Source organism: Aquarana catesbeiana, linkage group LG08 (assembly GCF_042186555.1).
Source record: "Aquarana catesbeiana isolate 2022-GZ linkage group LG08, ASM4218655v1, whole genome shotgun sequence".
NCBI lineage: Eukaryota > Metazoa > Chordata > Amphibia > Anura > Ranidae > Aquarana > Aquarana catesbeiana.
In genome coordinates this window covers 293,793,021-293,807,709 of record NC_133331.1, presented here as the reverse complement: position 1 = coordinate 293,807,709, position 14,689 = coordinate 293,793,021, and the positions used below count along the sequence as shown (strand labels likewise).

The following is a 14,689-nucleotide window of genomic DNA, read 5'->3' as shown; positions in this document are numbered from 1 at the left end:
TAAGAGTGATGTCATGTGACCTCCCAGAATCCTCCTCACCTCTCCGGTCAGGTCTGTGTTTTATTAATAGAGATAAGAGTGATGTCATGTGACCTCCCAGAATCCTCCTCACCTCTCCGGTCAGGTCTGTGTTTTATTAATAGAGATAAGAGTGATGTCATGTGACCTCCCAGAATCCTCCTCACCTCTCCGGTCAGCAGGTAGATGATCTCCAGGGTGAGGTTTAGTATCTTCTCAGTCATGTGACTCCGGTCCTCCTCCATCCTCATTGGTGCCGTCATTTGATCTATACAGGTCTCCTTGTAGACGGATACATTCGAGAAATGAAAGTAAGAATTATTTGGATGGTATTGATCACACAATAATAGGACGTGGATGTGAGGGGGGTAATAGTAGGGTTGCTGTACATTGAAGAATGACTACCCCCCCCCCCCATTGGAACACATTTAGTCTGGGCTGTTTAGTGTTACATATTCATTTACAGTATTCAGGACATTGTACAGGGTGGTGGTGGGTTCCTGGAGCTCTGAATTATAGCACCAAGCGCTGCCAGAGCCTGTGTCACGGGAATGTATTGGACTGTCCCCCTGTATGCAAAGCACTGACCCCTGACCACCCATTAGGCAATTCTTCACAAACAGACCTCCTCTAAATACGAGTGCCCACCAAGGGGTGAAGCACTGTCCTACTTCATTCCATTTGTTATGTTGGAGAAGTTTATTTGACCAGTGAGATGATAAGAAGGTGAAGATTGCCTTCCTTTCCTAGCAGAAGTTCTGTAGGGAGGTCTGAAAAGTAAGTGCAGATGGGAGGACCATCATAGACCAAGAGTCCCCCTCCCTACCTTAGAGTCCCCCTGAGCCCTACAGCTTCCTCTTCCCTCAGAGCCCTGCTGCCCACCAACCCTATCAAGGTCCCAAAATCCTTCATCTACACTACCCCCTCAGGGGCCCCAAAGTCCTTCAGCCTCTGTACCGCCTGAGTTGTTCCTCATCTCCTCTACTTCCCTTTAGAACCCTCAGTATTTTCCTCCGTCTGGCACCAATGATGGAACATATTCTTCATGGCAGGCTGGGGAATGTTTTCTTCCTCCTGACCAGCAATGTAAGGGTCTCTATGCTCCATACTCCTGACCCCGGCACTCCATCATTGTGTTGGCTGCATAGTGTAATGACTGCCCATTGGCTGCCTGTGTAGTGTAATAATTGTCCTTTGTAGGCCATGTATGGTCAGGATGGTCATTGTCTTGTCTATTTATTGTCAGTGCGGTTTGTTTAGAGTAACATATTAGTAGAATTTATCTTCAAATTGAAGAGAATGTTCCGGCCCCGTAAATGGGGGAATGTTCTGTCTAGGAATGTGCAACGTGTTTCGTAATGAATCGAAATTCGGACAAAATTTGTATCTTTTGGACGCATGTGAACACCCGAAGGAAAAAAAAAGAATGTTATTTCAACTAATACGAAATAAATTATAACAAATTAATTTGTCATGATTCGTTAAAGGTCTAGTGAAATAGCAGGTCAACTCGTAATGGCATAACGAATGATCTGAATTCAATCGTATCAATTTGTTTTTATTCTATTTGTGAGCAAGTGGAAAGAAATTGATCCGTCCACAAAATATAACTAATTTAATAGTTTATCAAATTGACGTCACAGTGACTATGGAGGAAGAGGACGGACATGACGGGGGGGTTACTGGGTGTAAATAGAAAATAAGATCTTATTACCTCCTCTGCTACAACTTCCAGCGATGTCTTCTCTCTACTTCCTCCAGACTTACCTCTCACCTGGGATTTTCTTATTTATACCTGATGTCACTTCCTGTCTGCACCTGACATCACTTCCTGTATTCCATAGAGACTTCCTGTCTGTAAGTATCAGAGGGACTTCCACTCTCTTTAAATGAGTTCACCACCTTGTGGAGCATATAGGAACTGCAGCCATCATTTATTATTTTCAAACTTCCTCATTGTAACCTTTATGTTTATGTTTTTTTTTGTTGTTGTTGTTATTTTAGTGCATTTCAGTTGAAGCCAAAACAACAAATAAAATAATGAATGTCTGAAGTTTGGAAAGGTTTCAAAAAAGTGTAAAAAAAGGAAGCTTCAAAAAAAGATGGAATTCACATGGAAATCCGCCTACATGGGGGAGGTCGAGACCCTTGTCATGGGGCCTTTCTGGGGGGGATTGCAGCTCATCCTGGATAGGTACTCTCCCAATGTTGAGGGTGTGTGATGTGGCTTAGTTCTAGAATTAGGGTCTAGTATGGATTTTGAGGGGTACCCCAAAATCCTGCAGGGCATGTGGCTTTTAATGTTTCATGAGACAAAGAGCACACTTGCTGCCCTCCACCTCAGCAGCCAGATGGCATCCTGGAATACAGGTCTGATGTGGCTTTTAAGGAGGACCTCACCCCTTTTTTTTTCTTTTTGCCAGGATTCTCCCCAAAATCCATACCAGACTTTTGTCCAGGCATGAAGGAAAGAGGAGGGGCAGAAAGTGTTCACCTCCCCCATCAGGAAACTTTCCAGGTCACATGGCTTGCAAATTTTAAAAACATCGCATTGGGTCCCCCGCAAAATCTGTATCAGTCTCCTATTCCAGATATGGAGCTGGCATGAATTTTGAGGGGCCTGTAAAAAGCTGCGCTAAAATTATTAAAAGTTCATATAAATGACATCAAGGGGATTTCTCCAAGTCCTTATTTCAAAGTGAAAACACCACCACCGTGCACTTCTAAGCAGTAGTGACAATCCACCCTAGTAGTAGAGCCTGCTTACCAGATGGCACGCATAAAAGGGCAAGTGGCTTTAGCCTAGCCAAGGCCTTTTAGCTTGCTGACGCTCCCGGTGTTCCTATGGGGGGTAAATCTCCAGGCTCCCTTAGGTTATCCTCATGTCGCCATTCAACACTAAAAACCCGGATGACTGGTGGGATGTCTGTGTTCCAGATCTTCTGATGGGGCCTCTCTGCTCCCAGGAGGTTTACCTGTCTGATTGAATTTTGAGCGGGACACCATAAAAAAAAGGAGTAGAGTCCCCCTGAAAAAACATGGCAGACCCTTATCCAGGCAAGTAACCCGGCTAGCTAGGAAATGGTGGGACCAACGAGCATGCAGCCCCCCTATTGCTGAACTATACCAGGCCACATGTCCTCAACACTGACAGGAAGGGAATGAAGCCCCATGGGCAAGGTGTTCTGATCCCATGTTGGTGGGGTCAACAGCCTCATCTCCATACCTCTGGGCCAGAGGATATGGGGGTCTGTGGGGGAGAACGTATGAGAATCTGGAAGCCCCCTTTAGAATAGGGGGGACTCTCCACGCGAATGACTAAAGCTACTCACTATTTTTTTTTTTAAAGTTGAAATGAAAGCACACCTACTGTAGAAAAAGTATTTTGTAAATCCAACACAATTCACATCGATCAGCTCCAACATCATTCACAATGTTGGAAGCACTGGTGACCTGCTGATACGACCCTCGTCATAACGATCTTCTCACTGTCATGGTTATGCAGTAATCTTTGTCTGTCAGCTTACCTCTCCTCCATGTATTCACCTTTAGGGGCCAGCCACCCTCACCTGACTGCTTATATAATCTTCCCTCAGCATAACTCCACCTCAGCCTCTAATTAGGAACACTATATTAACCTTGCTGATCAACCATTGTGTGTTTAGCTTTCGTGTGCAACTTGCTGTGTCTCCTACGTCTGATTCCAGTTACCGATCTTGGCCTGTTCTTGACTGTCCCTGTCTGCTTGTGACCCTGACCTTTGGCGTGTTCTATGTTTATCCTTAAACAAACAAAAACAAGATATTTGGGGGGCACACCTTCTCATTAAAGCTGGTGCAGCCATAAGACCATACAATAGAAGAAAAATATTACAGCGCACACATGCAAAAAAACATTCACCTCCAGCAAGGCTAGTTTAAAAACACCTAAACATTTTCAAAAAGACATTTTGAAAAATATGGGGATTTGGTCACCCCATATTGCTATATGGTGCTAAGCCCACATACTGCGACAAAGTACCCCATGATTAGTGGGTCCTACACTATCCATAGATTTGTGAGATCCTGCTTCTCTGAACCATGAGAGCTACACTACACTTTCTTCTTCTTCTACGTTTATCCTTGTCTGCTAGTCGTGGTGTCATCACCTTGTGTAACCAGATCGATATTCGTTTTCAAGAGACGACTCTGGAAAAAAGACATCAGCACTCCCCGTTCTTTAGGCAGCCTGAGATCCCTGTCCCCTCTCTTCATTCCAAGGAGCACCTCCTGCCTGCTGAGGAACCTATGCAGCTGGGTCGGACCAAGCTATCTTCCGAAGAACGCACTAGGAGCAGAACTCTGATTCCAGTTACCGATCTTGGCCTGTTCTCGACTATCCCTGCCTGCTTGTAACCCTGACCTTTGGCTTGTTCTATGTTTATCCTTGTCTGCTAGTCGCCCCAACCTTTGGCTTATCCCTTTACTATCCTTGTTGTTCCAGCCTGCTGCTTCCTTCCTCTTTCTCCTGTAGTCTACCGTGAGCGTGAGCTGTGAGACCCTGGGGGCCGCGACCTGGAGCCAGACTGCAGCGCAGTCCATCCTCACCACTAGAGGCTCTGGTGAATACCTGCTGGCTCTTAGACTCAGCGCCCTGGGGAATCTATGCTCTAGTTCCCAGTAGGATCTGTGTTGGTGATCCAGTGAACCTGCCTTCCTGAACCTCCCAGAGTTAAATCTGCAGCAGTCAGTCCTAGGGTCCACTACCTTAGCGGTGCACTCCTGACTCCTACCTGGACTCAGATGACCTGACACTCACACAGTCATTTATTATACACAGATCCCTGTAAGACTGTATAACTTAAAATAAAAACACAAAAGACGTTACATATTTTTATTGAAGAGACCGGATGATGCAGAGTTGTCCATAAAACAGCTTTATTCATAACTGACAATCAACAGCCGAAGCCAGTAAAGTGAAAGTCCCGGGTGCCGCACATCACACAAAAACCCCCATATGAGAAGTAAGAGCAGCTTCAGACCAGACTCCGCCCAAGCCACGACCTCCGACGCGTTTCATCCCACCCATGGGGCTGTCATTGGGATGAAGCCCAGACTCCACCCAAGCCAAGACTTCCGACACGTTTCGTCCCACCCATGGGGCTTAGTCATTGAGATGAAGCCCAGACTCCGCCCAAGCCACAACCTCCAACGTGTTTCGTCCCACCCATGGGGCTTAGTCATTGAGATGAAGATTCCATGGACATTGGGGGGGGGATAAATGCACCATTGGCTGCCGCTTAATTAACCAGTTGCCGACCGGCTCACGCCAATATATGTCGGCACAATGGCTCTGCTGGGCTAAATCACGTATGAGCCACGCGCGGCTGGAGACCCAATGCGTATGGCCGGCAGAGGTGACCGCCGCCGGCTACCCGCGATTGCAGGCACGAGCACCAGCACGAGGATTTGTGTGTGTAACCACACAAAAATCCCTGTTCTGTCAGGGGAAAGGAGACATATCGTTTGTTCCTACTAAGTAGGAACAATGATATGTCTTCTTCCCCCGTCAGTCCCACTCCCCCCCCCCCACAGTTAGAAACACTAAATAGGGAACACATTTAACCCCTGGATCGCTCCATAGTGTAAACCCCTTCCCTGCCAGTCACATATACACAGTAATCAGTGCAATTTCATAGCACTGATCGCTCTGTAAATGTCAATGGTCCCAAAAAAGTGTCAAAAGTGTCCGATCTGTCTGCAAAAAAATAAAATAATAAAAATGCCATAAATCTTTCCCACAGACGCTATAACTTTTGCGCAAACCAATGAACACACACTTATTGTGATTTTTTTTTTACCAAAAATATGTAGAAGAATACGTATCGGCCTAAACTGATTAAGAAATTTGTTTTTTAAAAACAATTTTGGTTGTTTTCTTTTTCCAAATTGTCGCTATTTTTTTGTTTATAGCTCAAAAAATAAAAACCGCAGAGGTGATCAAATACCACCAAAAGAAAGTTCTATTTGTGGGGGGGGGATGCAAATTTTGTTTGGGTACAACGTCACACGACTGTCAGTTAAAACGACGCAGTGCCAAATTGTAAAAAGTGCTCTGGTCAGGAAGGGGGTAAAATCTTCTGGGGCTGAAGCGGTTAAGTGAAGGAAAAATGTCAGGTGAATGTTGGCCAAACAGACTCTTAATTAAGTGGCAGCCGATGAAGATTCCACAGACAAGGGGAATAAAGGCATCATCTTCATGACCGAGTTCCTTAGGCGGGACGAAACGCGTCGGAGGTCGTGGCGTGGGTGGAGTCTGGGCTGAGGCTGCTCTAACTTCTCTTACATGGGTTTGTGTGATGTGCGGAACCCGGGACTTTCACTTTTTTCCTTATTGATAAATAATAAATCAGCCGAAGAAGAATTGACCTTTGTAACCCTTGTCCAGGCACTATGAAGAGCTTTTTACGTGGAACTCCAGACAACTTCTTTTCTTGGATGGGTTAGAACCTCTGTTGGAGTTTTATTGCTCTTCATCTCCCCCCTGTGGAGGTTATTCCCCCATTTCCTGCCCCATAGACATAGAAAACCCCCCTAAACGATGGGAAAAACCCATCCTCGTCATTGGAACAGATGTCCCTCCTTAGACATTTCCGCACTATGGACAGGAGAGAGGGTGCTGACTTATGTGACTCTTCTGGTGTCTGAGAAGTTTGACTTTATAAGTGAAACATTTCCCGCACTCTGAGCATGAAAAAGGTCTCTCGCCCGTGTGACCTCTGAGGTGTATAACGAGGTCCTCTTTCCTTCGGTAACACTTCCCGCACTCTGAACAGGAGAACGGTCGCTCGCCCGTGTGAATTCTCTGGTGTTTACGGAGTTGAGTTTTTAGCACGAAACCTTTCCCGCACTCTAAACATTGAAAAGGACGTTCGCCCGTGTGACTTCTTAAGTGAACTACAAGTTGATGTTTCCGACCGTAAAATTTCCCGCACTCGGGACATGAGAACGGCTTCTCCCCAGTGTGCACTTTCATGTGTTCAATTAAGTTCCCCTGTCGTATGAAACCTTTCCCGCACTCTGAACATGAAAATGGCATCTCACTGGTGTGACTTCTCTGGTGTATGGTAAGTTCTGACTTTGTTCTGAAGGATTTCTGGCATTGGGAGCATGAGAACGGCCTCTCACCGGTGTGGCTCCTCTGGTGTACAATAAGGTGGGATTTACTTATCAGCAGTTTCCCACACTCTGAGCATGGAAACAGCTTTCTGGTGTGGGCTCCCTGATGTATGGTATGTTCAGATGTATTAACAACAGGTTTCCCGCACTCCAAAAATGACAAGGAACTCGTATCTAGATGAACTTTCTGATGGCTCCAAAGATTGCTTTTCTGATTGAAGCGTTTCCCGCACTCTGGACAGGAAAAGGGCTTCTCACCCGTGTGGAGTCTCAGGTGTGTGATGAGGCTCTCTTTCTGCGAAAAGCATTTCCCGCACTCTGTACAAGTCGGCAACTTTTCTCCGGTGTGGATTCTCAGGTGTGATGTGAGCTTATCTTTCCGCAAAAAACATTTCCCGCACTCTTCACAGGGAAAAGTCTCGCCGGTGTGAATTCTCATGTGTCTTCGCAGATGATCTTTCCGTTTAAAACTTTGACCGCACTCCGAGCACAAATAAGTCTTTACTGCCCGAGAATCTGTTGTGATTCCATCATCTTCTCCGACATGATCTGTAGAAGAAATCTGGAGCCCCTCCGAGGAATTCCCAACATCACATCCATCTGTGAGAGAGAAACTTCATCAAAGTATTTACATCGTTCATCTATCTCCTCATCATCTGTATATTGAGGAATGGAGATGGACCTTTCATATGGTGTACAGTATCTCCTCCTCATTTGTTGGGAACATGACATTATATTGAGGAATGGAGATGGACCTTTCATATGATGTACAGTATCTCCTCCTCATTTGTTGGGAACATGACATTATATTGAAGAATGGAGATGGACCTTTCATATGGTGTACAGTATCTCCTCCTCATTTGTTGGGAACATGACGTTATATTGAGGAATGGAGATGGACCTTTCATACGGTGTACAGTATCTCCTCCTCATTGTTGGGAACATGACATTATATTGAGGAATGGAGATGGACCTTTCATATGGTGTACAGTATCTCCTCCTCATTTGTTGGGAACATGACGTTATATTGAAGAATGGAGATGGACCTTTCATATGGTGTACAGTATCTCCTCCTCATTTGTTGGGAACATGACGTTATATTGAGGAATGGAGATGGACCTTTCATACGGTGTACAGTATCTCCTCCTCATTTGTTGGGAACATGACGTTATATTGAGGAATGGAGATGGACCTTTCATATGGTGTACAGTATCTCCTCCTCATTTGTTGGGAACATGACGTTATATTGGAGGAATGGAGATGGACCTTTCATATGGTGTACAGTATCTCCTCCTCATTTGTTGGGAACATGACATTATATTGAGGAATGGAGATGGACCTTTCATATGGTGTACAGTATCTCCTCCTCATTTGTTGGGAACATGACGTTATATTGGAGGAATGGAGATGGACCTTTCATATGGTGTACAGTATCTCCTCCTCATTTGTTGGGAACATGACATTATATTGAGGAATGGAGATGGACCTTTCATATGGTGTACAGTATCTCCTCCTCATTTGTTGGGAACATGACATTATATTGGAGGAATGGAGATGGACCTTTCATATGGTGTACAGTATCTCCTACTCATTTGTTGGGAACATGACGTTTTATTGGAGGAATGGAGATGGACCTTTCATATGGTGTACAGTATCTCCTCCTCTCACTGTTCAATGTAAGCAGATTTGTTTCTCACCTGTGCTAATCTCTGGAAGTTCCTCCTCTTTATAAGACTGGTGGCTCAGTGAAGACCTCTGACTTATTTTGCCGTTTTCTTCTATTTTAGAAAAGTGTTCTTTATCCTAAATAATGCACAACACAAAAATGGAAATAAAAAATAGTACAATCTATTTTCAATTTTCTTTGATGGTTTGGGATTTGTTAGGTCAATCTACCTCATAATACTGATCTTCCTGTGTGGAATCCCGGGAATACAGAGGACGGGGACATCTCTCTGGTGGGTTCCTGGTATTAGGTGACTCCATCATATCCTTGTGCCCTTCTGGAAACTCCTCCATCACTCCATACTCCTCATCCTCCTCTTTATACTCTTCTTTAACAACATTATCATCTCCGAGGTTTCCACTCTGAATAATAAATAAAACATTAATTGTAACAAACATGCTGTGTATAAATCATAACTACCAATAATTGTCAATCATCTACCTGATGATGGTGAGGGATGGTGTGATCTTCCTGTGTGGAATCCCGGGAATACAGAGGACGGGGACATCTCTCTGGTGGCTTCCTGGTATTAGGTGGCTCCATCATATCCTTGTGTCCTTCTGAAAACTTCTCCATCACTCCATACTCCTCATCCTCCTCTTTATACTCTTCTTTGCCAAGAATATTATCATCCCCATGACATCTCTCTGGTGGGTTCCCATTGCTGGATCCATCTGTAGGAAACACACACACTGACTGAATACATTGTTTCTATGTGTTTATCAGATGATGGGGGATCTAGGTGGACCCTCCGTACTGCTCTCTTCTTTACCATAAAGTCTCCTCTTACCCGGTGATGTGAGGGGCGGCTGATTGTCCATCATGACGTCCTTGTAGAGATCCTTGTGTCCTTCTAAATACTCCCACTCCTCCATGGAGAAATAGACAGTGACATCCTGACACCTTATAGGAACCTGACACACACAATGATACAGTCACCATCCAGACACATCCCTTGTCTGTCACTGGATAATGTCCCAGAATTCCCAAAATCCTCCTCACCTCTCCTGTCAGCAGCTCCATCATCTTCTTGGTGACTTCTAGAATCTTCTCCATGTTGTGTCTCTCAGGTTTTAGGGAGTCACGTGGAGGCACTGTGATGGTCATATGATCACCTGACTTCACAAGAGGAAATCTCTGTATTTAGGAATCAATAGGAATATCATGTTAGAATCCCAGAATCCTCCTCACCTCTCTGGTCAGGTCTGTGTTTTATTAATAGCGATAAGAGTGATGTCATGTGACCTCCCAGAATCCTCCTCACCTCTCCGGTCAGCAGGTAGATAATCTCCAGGGTGAGGTTTAGTATCTTCTGGATCATGTGACTCCGGTCCTCCTCCATCTTCATTGTTCTGGCCGGTTTTGTGGTCTATACAGGACACTTCTTTCTGTAGACGGATAATAAACTGAGAGATATCCTAACAGAATGATAATAAATAATGTTGTGATGTCACTCTGGTAGTGTCTCTGAACAATGCCTGCACTGTGTATATATAAGTCTGGAGAAATCCGTCCTCCACCAGAGAGGTCTCCTTCTTATGTCATTGACTAAGTACACTCCGAAATTCAACTACGACTCTTTCAATTATTAATATTTTATATTATAATATGTGTGTATCATCATCTGCTGGAGATAAAAGACATCACAGTGACTATGGAGGAAGAGGACGGACATGACGGGGGGTTACTGGGTGTAAACAGAAAATAAGATCTTATTACCTCTTCTGCTTGCCACTTCCAGCGATGTCTTCGCTCTACTTCCTCTTGACTCACCTCTCACCCGAAACTTCCTATTTATAACCTGACATCACTTCTGGTGTGCCTGACATCACTTCCTGTCTTCCATAGAGACTTCCTGTCTGGGTAGAAGTGAGATCACCACCTTGTGGAGCTCAGAGGAACTGCAGTCATCATACGATTCTTTTTGTTTGGCCTCATGGCCCATTAGGCTTGTGTTTTTTTTTTTTTTTTATTCTTTAAAAATCCAAATTACATGTCAGTTAAAGCCAAAAACAACAAAAAAAAGTGAACGTATTGAGAACTTTGGTCTGTAAAGTTCTGGAGGTTTTTTTTTTTATAACCCTCGTGCCTATTAGCATAGAAAATGGACATTTGTAATTTGACAGATTCAGCTGCTGTTGACTTCAGTGGGCTTTGGGGGTTCAGCATCCAAATTCTTTGAAGTTGCTAAACCCTCCCTGCACCGCACCCAGGAATCACCCCAATCAGGGCTGGCATCAGCATAAGGCTGTATTGGCAGCTGCCTTTGGGCACCAGGATGAGGGGGGGTGGAGGGTGATTGGACTTGCCCCCTCATTGCAGGCGCTGTTCGGGGGCAATTTGGTTGGGATTGTTGGAGCCGCATTGCATCCTTCACTGCGTGGGTGGAGTGTGTGCTGTGCAGGGGTGGGGCATTGCATTGTGGGGGGGGGGATTGGGCAGGGGGTGTGCCTTCACCTTTGTAGACAGGGATCCTTGCGTCAGCACCGGTCCCTATCGAAATTTACAAAATGCTCAACATTGAGAATCTTGGTTCCCCCCCCCCGAGACACTTCTAGGGGCTTCTTTTTTTGATGAACATTTTTGGCCCCATAGACTTCAATAGGACACCTGAAAAAAAAAGTAAAAATATGCGGATTGCGTGATATCCAGGCGCTCCCCCCCCCAAAAAAAGCGTCAGTTTTGTGTTCTGACCACCGGCGCCACCAAACAGTGTGGCTGCAGCTAATTGGCTGAGAATTGTCCTCCCGGTTCCTTTAATTTTCGGAGGGGGGACCGGCCCCCTGGAGCACATTATGACCAGCCCACCAGAAACCAGCCGAAATCCGACGGGCCTATTACCTAATTACCTACCACATGTGGGCGTTACCTATGCAGATACAGCCCACCTAGGAACGCCTACTCCTCCAGACTGACACCCACCCAATCAATCCAATTTTGTCATTTGCATAACTCCTCCCACGGCTTACATCAGGACTGAGGGCTCTGGAGAGGAGTACTGAGGCCGGGGGGCTGTGATGTTTTCAAGAAGTCAAGTACAGCCCCCCTGCTGGCCCCTCCCACCAGCCGTGATCTGTCTGCAGTGAATAGAGAAGCACAGAGACACAGTGATGATATCAGTGATGACATCTGATAGTCCTGGAAAGCTATGTACAGCCCCCCGCTAGCTCCTCCCACCAGCGGTGATCTGCCTGCATTGCACAGAGGAGCACAGAGACCTGGTGATGACATCACTGGGAGTTTAAAAACAAGGCCCCTCCCACCAGCCGTGATCTGCCTGTGTTGCATAGAGAATCACCGAGTCATTTGAAATCATTAGAATTTTGTTGAGGGGGGCAGGGGATGGAAAAAGTAAAGGCAAAATCTAAGCAAATTTAACTTCAGCTTTAACAATTTAGCCATTGTGAATCTTCACCAAACTGGAAATTCTCTTACTGGGATTCTCAGGCTGAATTTGTTGCAAAAGAGGGTCCCGCCCCATTTTCAGCATGTTCGGGGGGGTTGGAATTCGTTTCAACAAACTGCATTAATCAATATGCAACACAACACTCATGTCCCCCACCTGTGTCCCTTTCGGGGGACGAGTTAATAATGGCTTCTATTCTCCTGTCCTGATTTTTCCCCCCCAATCTCCCTGGAATTAGGACGGAGATCGGCACTTACCTGGCTGAGGTGATCCTTGCTGTCTGCAGAGGTGATGGACAATAATGGGAAGGACTCACGCAGGTTGAGCTTTTCTGAGATATACTGATAATCACTGATGTCAGAGATGGTTTTCTGGTCCTACAAGCTGACTGATAAAAATGAGGGTAGGTGTCATTTATCCCAAGAATCTAGAATTCAATTATAAGGCTGATCAGAGATTAGAATAGGACATCCCCTTCCCTGCTCACATTTCTTCCATAGTTTCATCTCTTGATTTTGCAAGGGTGCCCAAAAGGTTGGTAGGATTACGAAACAAATGAGATAAGTTCTTCACCATTGGAAGCGGTCTAAAGCACGGATCCCATTGAAGAAGAACCTTTCATCTCAATCCTCCAACCAATGTTGACTTGGACATCACTTGGCCATCTCAAGAAAATTTCTCTAGCTGCAGATCTTCATTCAGATATTTGACCAAATGAAAGTTACCTCTGTATTGGACCAATTGTTGGATGGAAATGGATTGAAGAAGAACCTTTCAGCTTGGTCCTTCAACCAGCATTGACTTGGACATCACTTGGCCAAAACTGGAAAATGTCTTTGCTTGCAGATCTTCATTCAGATATTTGACCAAATGAAAGTTACCTCTGTATTGGACCAATTGTTGGATGGAAATGGATTGAAGAAGAACCTTTCAGCTTGGTCCTTCAACCAGCATTGACTAGGACATCACTTGGCCAAAACTGGAAAATGTCTTTGCTTGCAGATCTTCATTCAGATATTTGACCAAATAAAAGCTGCATCTGTATTGGGCTGATTGTTGGATGGAAATGGTTTGAAGAAGAATTTTCATCTTGGTCTTCCATCCAGCATTGACTTGGACATCACTTGGTCATCTCCAGAAAATTTCTCTACCTGTAGATCTTTAGTCAGATTTTCGAACAAATGAAAGTTACCTCTGTAATGGACCAATTGTTGCATGGAAATGGTTTGAAGAAGAACTTTTCATCTCAGTCATCCAACCAGCATTGACTTGGACATCACTTGGCCATCTCTAGAAAATCTATCTACCTACAGATCATCAATCAGTTATTTGAGCAATTGAAAGTTACCTCTGTATCGGACCAATTGTTGGATGGAAATGGATTGAAGAAGAACCTTTCATCTCAGTCCTCCAACCAGCATTGACTTGGACATCACTTGGCCATCTCTAGAAAATCTATCTACCTACAGATCATCAATCAGATATTTGAGCAATTGAAAGTTACCTCTGTATCGGACCAATTGTTGGATGGAAATGGATTGAAGAAGAACCTTTCATCTCAGTCCTCCGACCAGCATTGACTTGGACATCACTTGGCCATTTCTAGAAAATTGGTCTACCTGTAGATTGTCATTCAATTAATTAATCAAATGAAAGTTACGTCTGGATAGAAATGGATTGAAGAAGAATCTTTCATCTCAGTCTTCTATTCAGCATTAACTTAGACATCACTTGGCCTTCTCTAGAAAATTTCTCTACCTGCAAATTGTCATTCAGTTTTTTGAGCAAATGAAAGTTACCTCTGCATTTGATCAATTGTTGCACGGAAACAGACTAAAAAAAAACTTTTCATCTTAGTCCTCTAACCAGCGTTGGCTTGGACATCACTTGGCCATCTCAAGAAAATTTCTTTACCTGCAGATCTTCATTCAGATATTTGACTAAATGAAAGTCATCTCTGTATTGGATCAATTGTTGGATGGAAATGCATTGAAGAAGAACATTTCATCTTGGTCCTCCAACCAGTGTTGGCTTGGACATCATTTGGCTGTCTCTAGAAAATTCCTCCACCTGCAGACCTTCATTCAGATATTCAAGCAAATGAAAGTCACATCTGTATTGGACCAGTTGTTGGACGGAAGTGGATTGAAGAAGAACTTTTCATCTTGGTCCTCCAACTTTTTGTTTGGACTTGGCAAATTAAGGTACATCTGTATTGGACCATCGTTGCATGCAAACAGACTGAAAAAGAACCTTTCATCGTGATCCTCCAACCAGCATTGACTTGGATATCACTTGGCTATCTCTAGAAAATTTCTCTACCTGCTGATCTTCATTCAGATATTTGACCAAATGAAAGTTGCATCTGTATTGGACCGATTG

General features: G+C 44.5%; 2 protein-coding genes across 2 annotated transcripts in view; both read right to left on the bottom strand.

Moving 5' to 3' along the window:
- Positions 1-1,833, bottom strand: part of LOC141106805 (uncharacterized) — a 156,837-nt gene extending 155,004 nt beyond the window's left edge. Inside the window, exons 1-2 of the mRNA XM_073597732.1 lie at positions 1,733-1,833; positions 186-299 (exon numbers count right to left, since the gene is read on the bottom strand). Coding sequence (XP_073453833.1) covers positions 186-281 — 96 coding nt within the window. The 5' untranslated portion in view covers positions 282-299; positions 1,733-1,833. The remainder of the gene's footprint in view (positions 1-185; positions 300-1,732) is intronic.
- A 3,084-nt stretch (positions 1,834-4,917) lies between these two features.
- On the bottom strand, positions 4,918-9,840 carry LOC141104820 (uncharacterized). The gene is made up of 5 exons (XM_073594590.1): positions 9,692-9,840; positions 9,343-9,575; positions 9,072-9,263; positions 8,873-8,978; positions 4,918-7,775 (listed from the first exon to the last, which is right to left on the bottom strand). Exons 1-5 carry the CDS (start codon positions 9,774-9,776, stop codon positions 6,655-6,657), a joined length of 1,737 nt encoding a protein of 578 aa, XP_073450691.1. The 5' UTR covers positions 9,777-9,840; the 3' UTR covers positions 4,918-6,654.
- Between the last annotated feature and the right edge of the window lie 4,849 nt (positions 9,841-14,689).

Excerpts from the sequence above, each read along its gene's own strand:
- LOC141104820 (XM_073594590.1), bottom strand. The coding sequence starts at position 9,776 with ATGGAGGAGTGGGAGTATTTAGAAGGACACAAGGATCTCTACAAGGAC. Across the intron at positions 9,576-9,691 it reads GCCGCCCCTCACATCACCGG|ATGGATCCAGCAATGGGAAC; the intron begins GTAAGAGGAGAC and ends TGTTTCCTACAG. Across the intron at positions 7,776-8,872 it reads ACTTCCAGAGATTAGCACAG|ATGGATGTGATGTTGGGAAT; the intron begins GTGAGAAACAAA and ends TCTCTCTCACAG.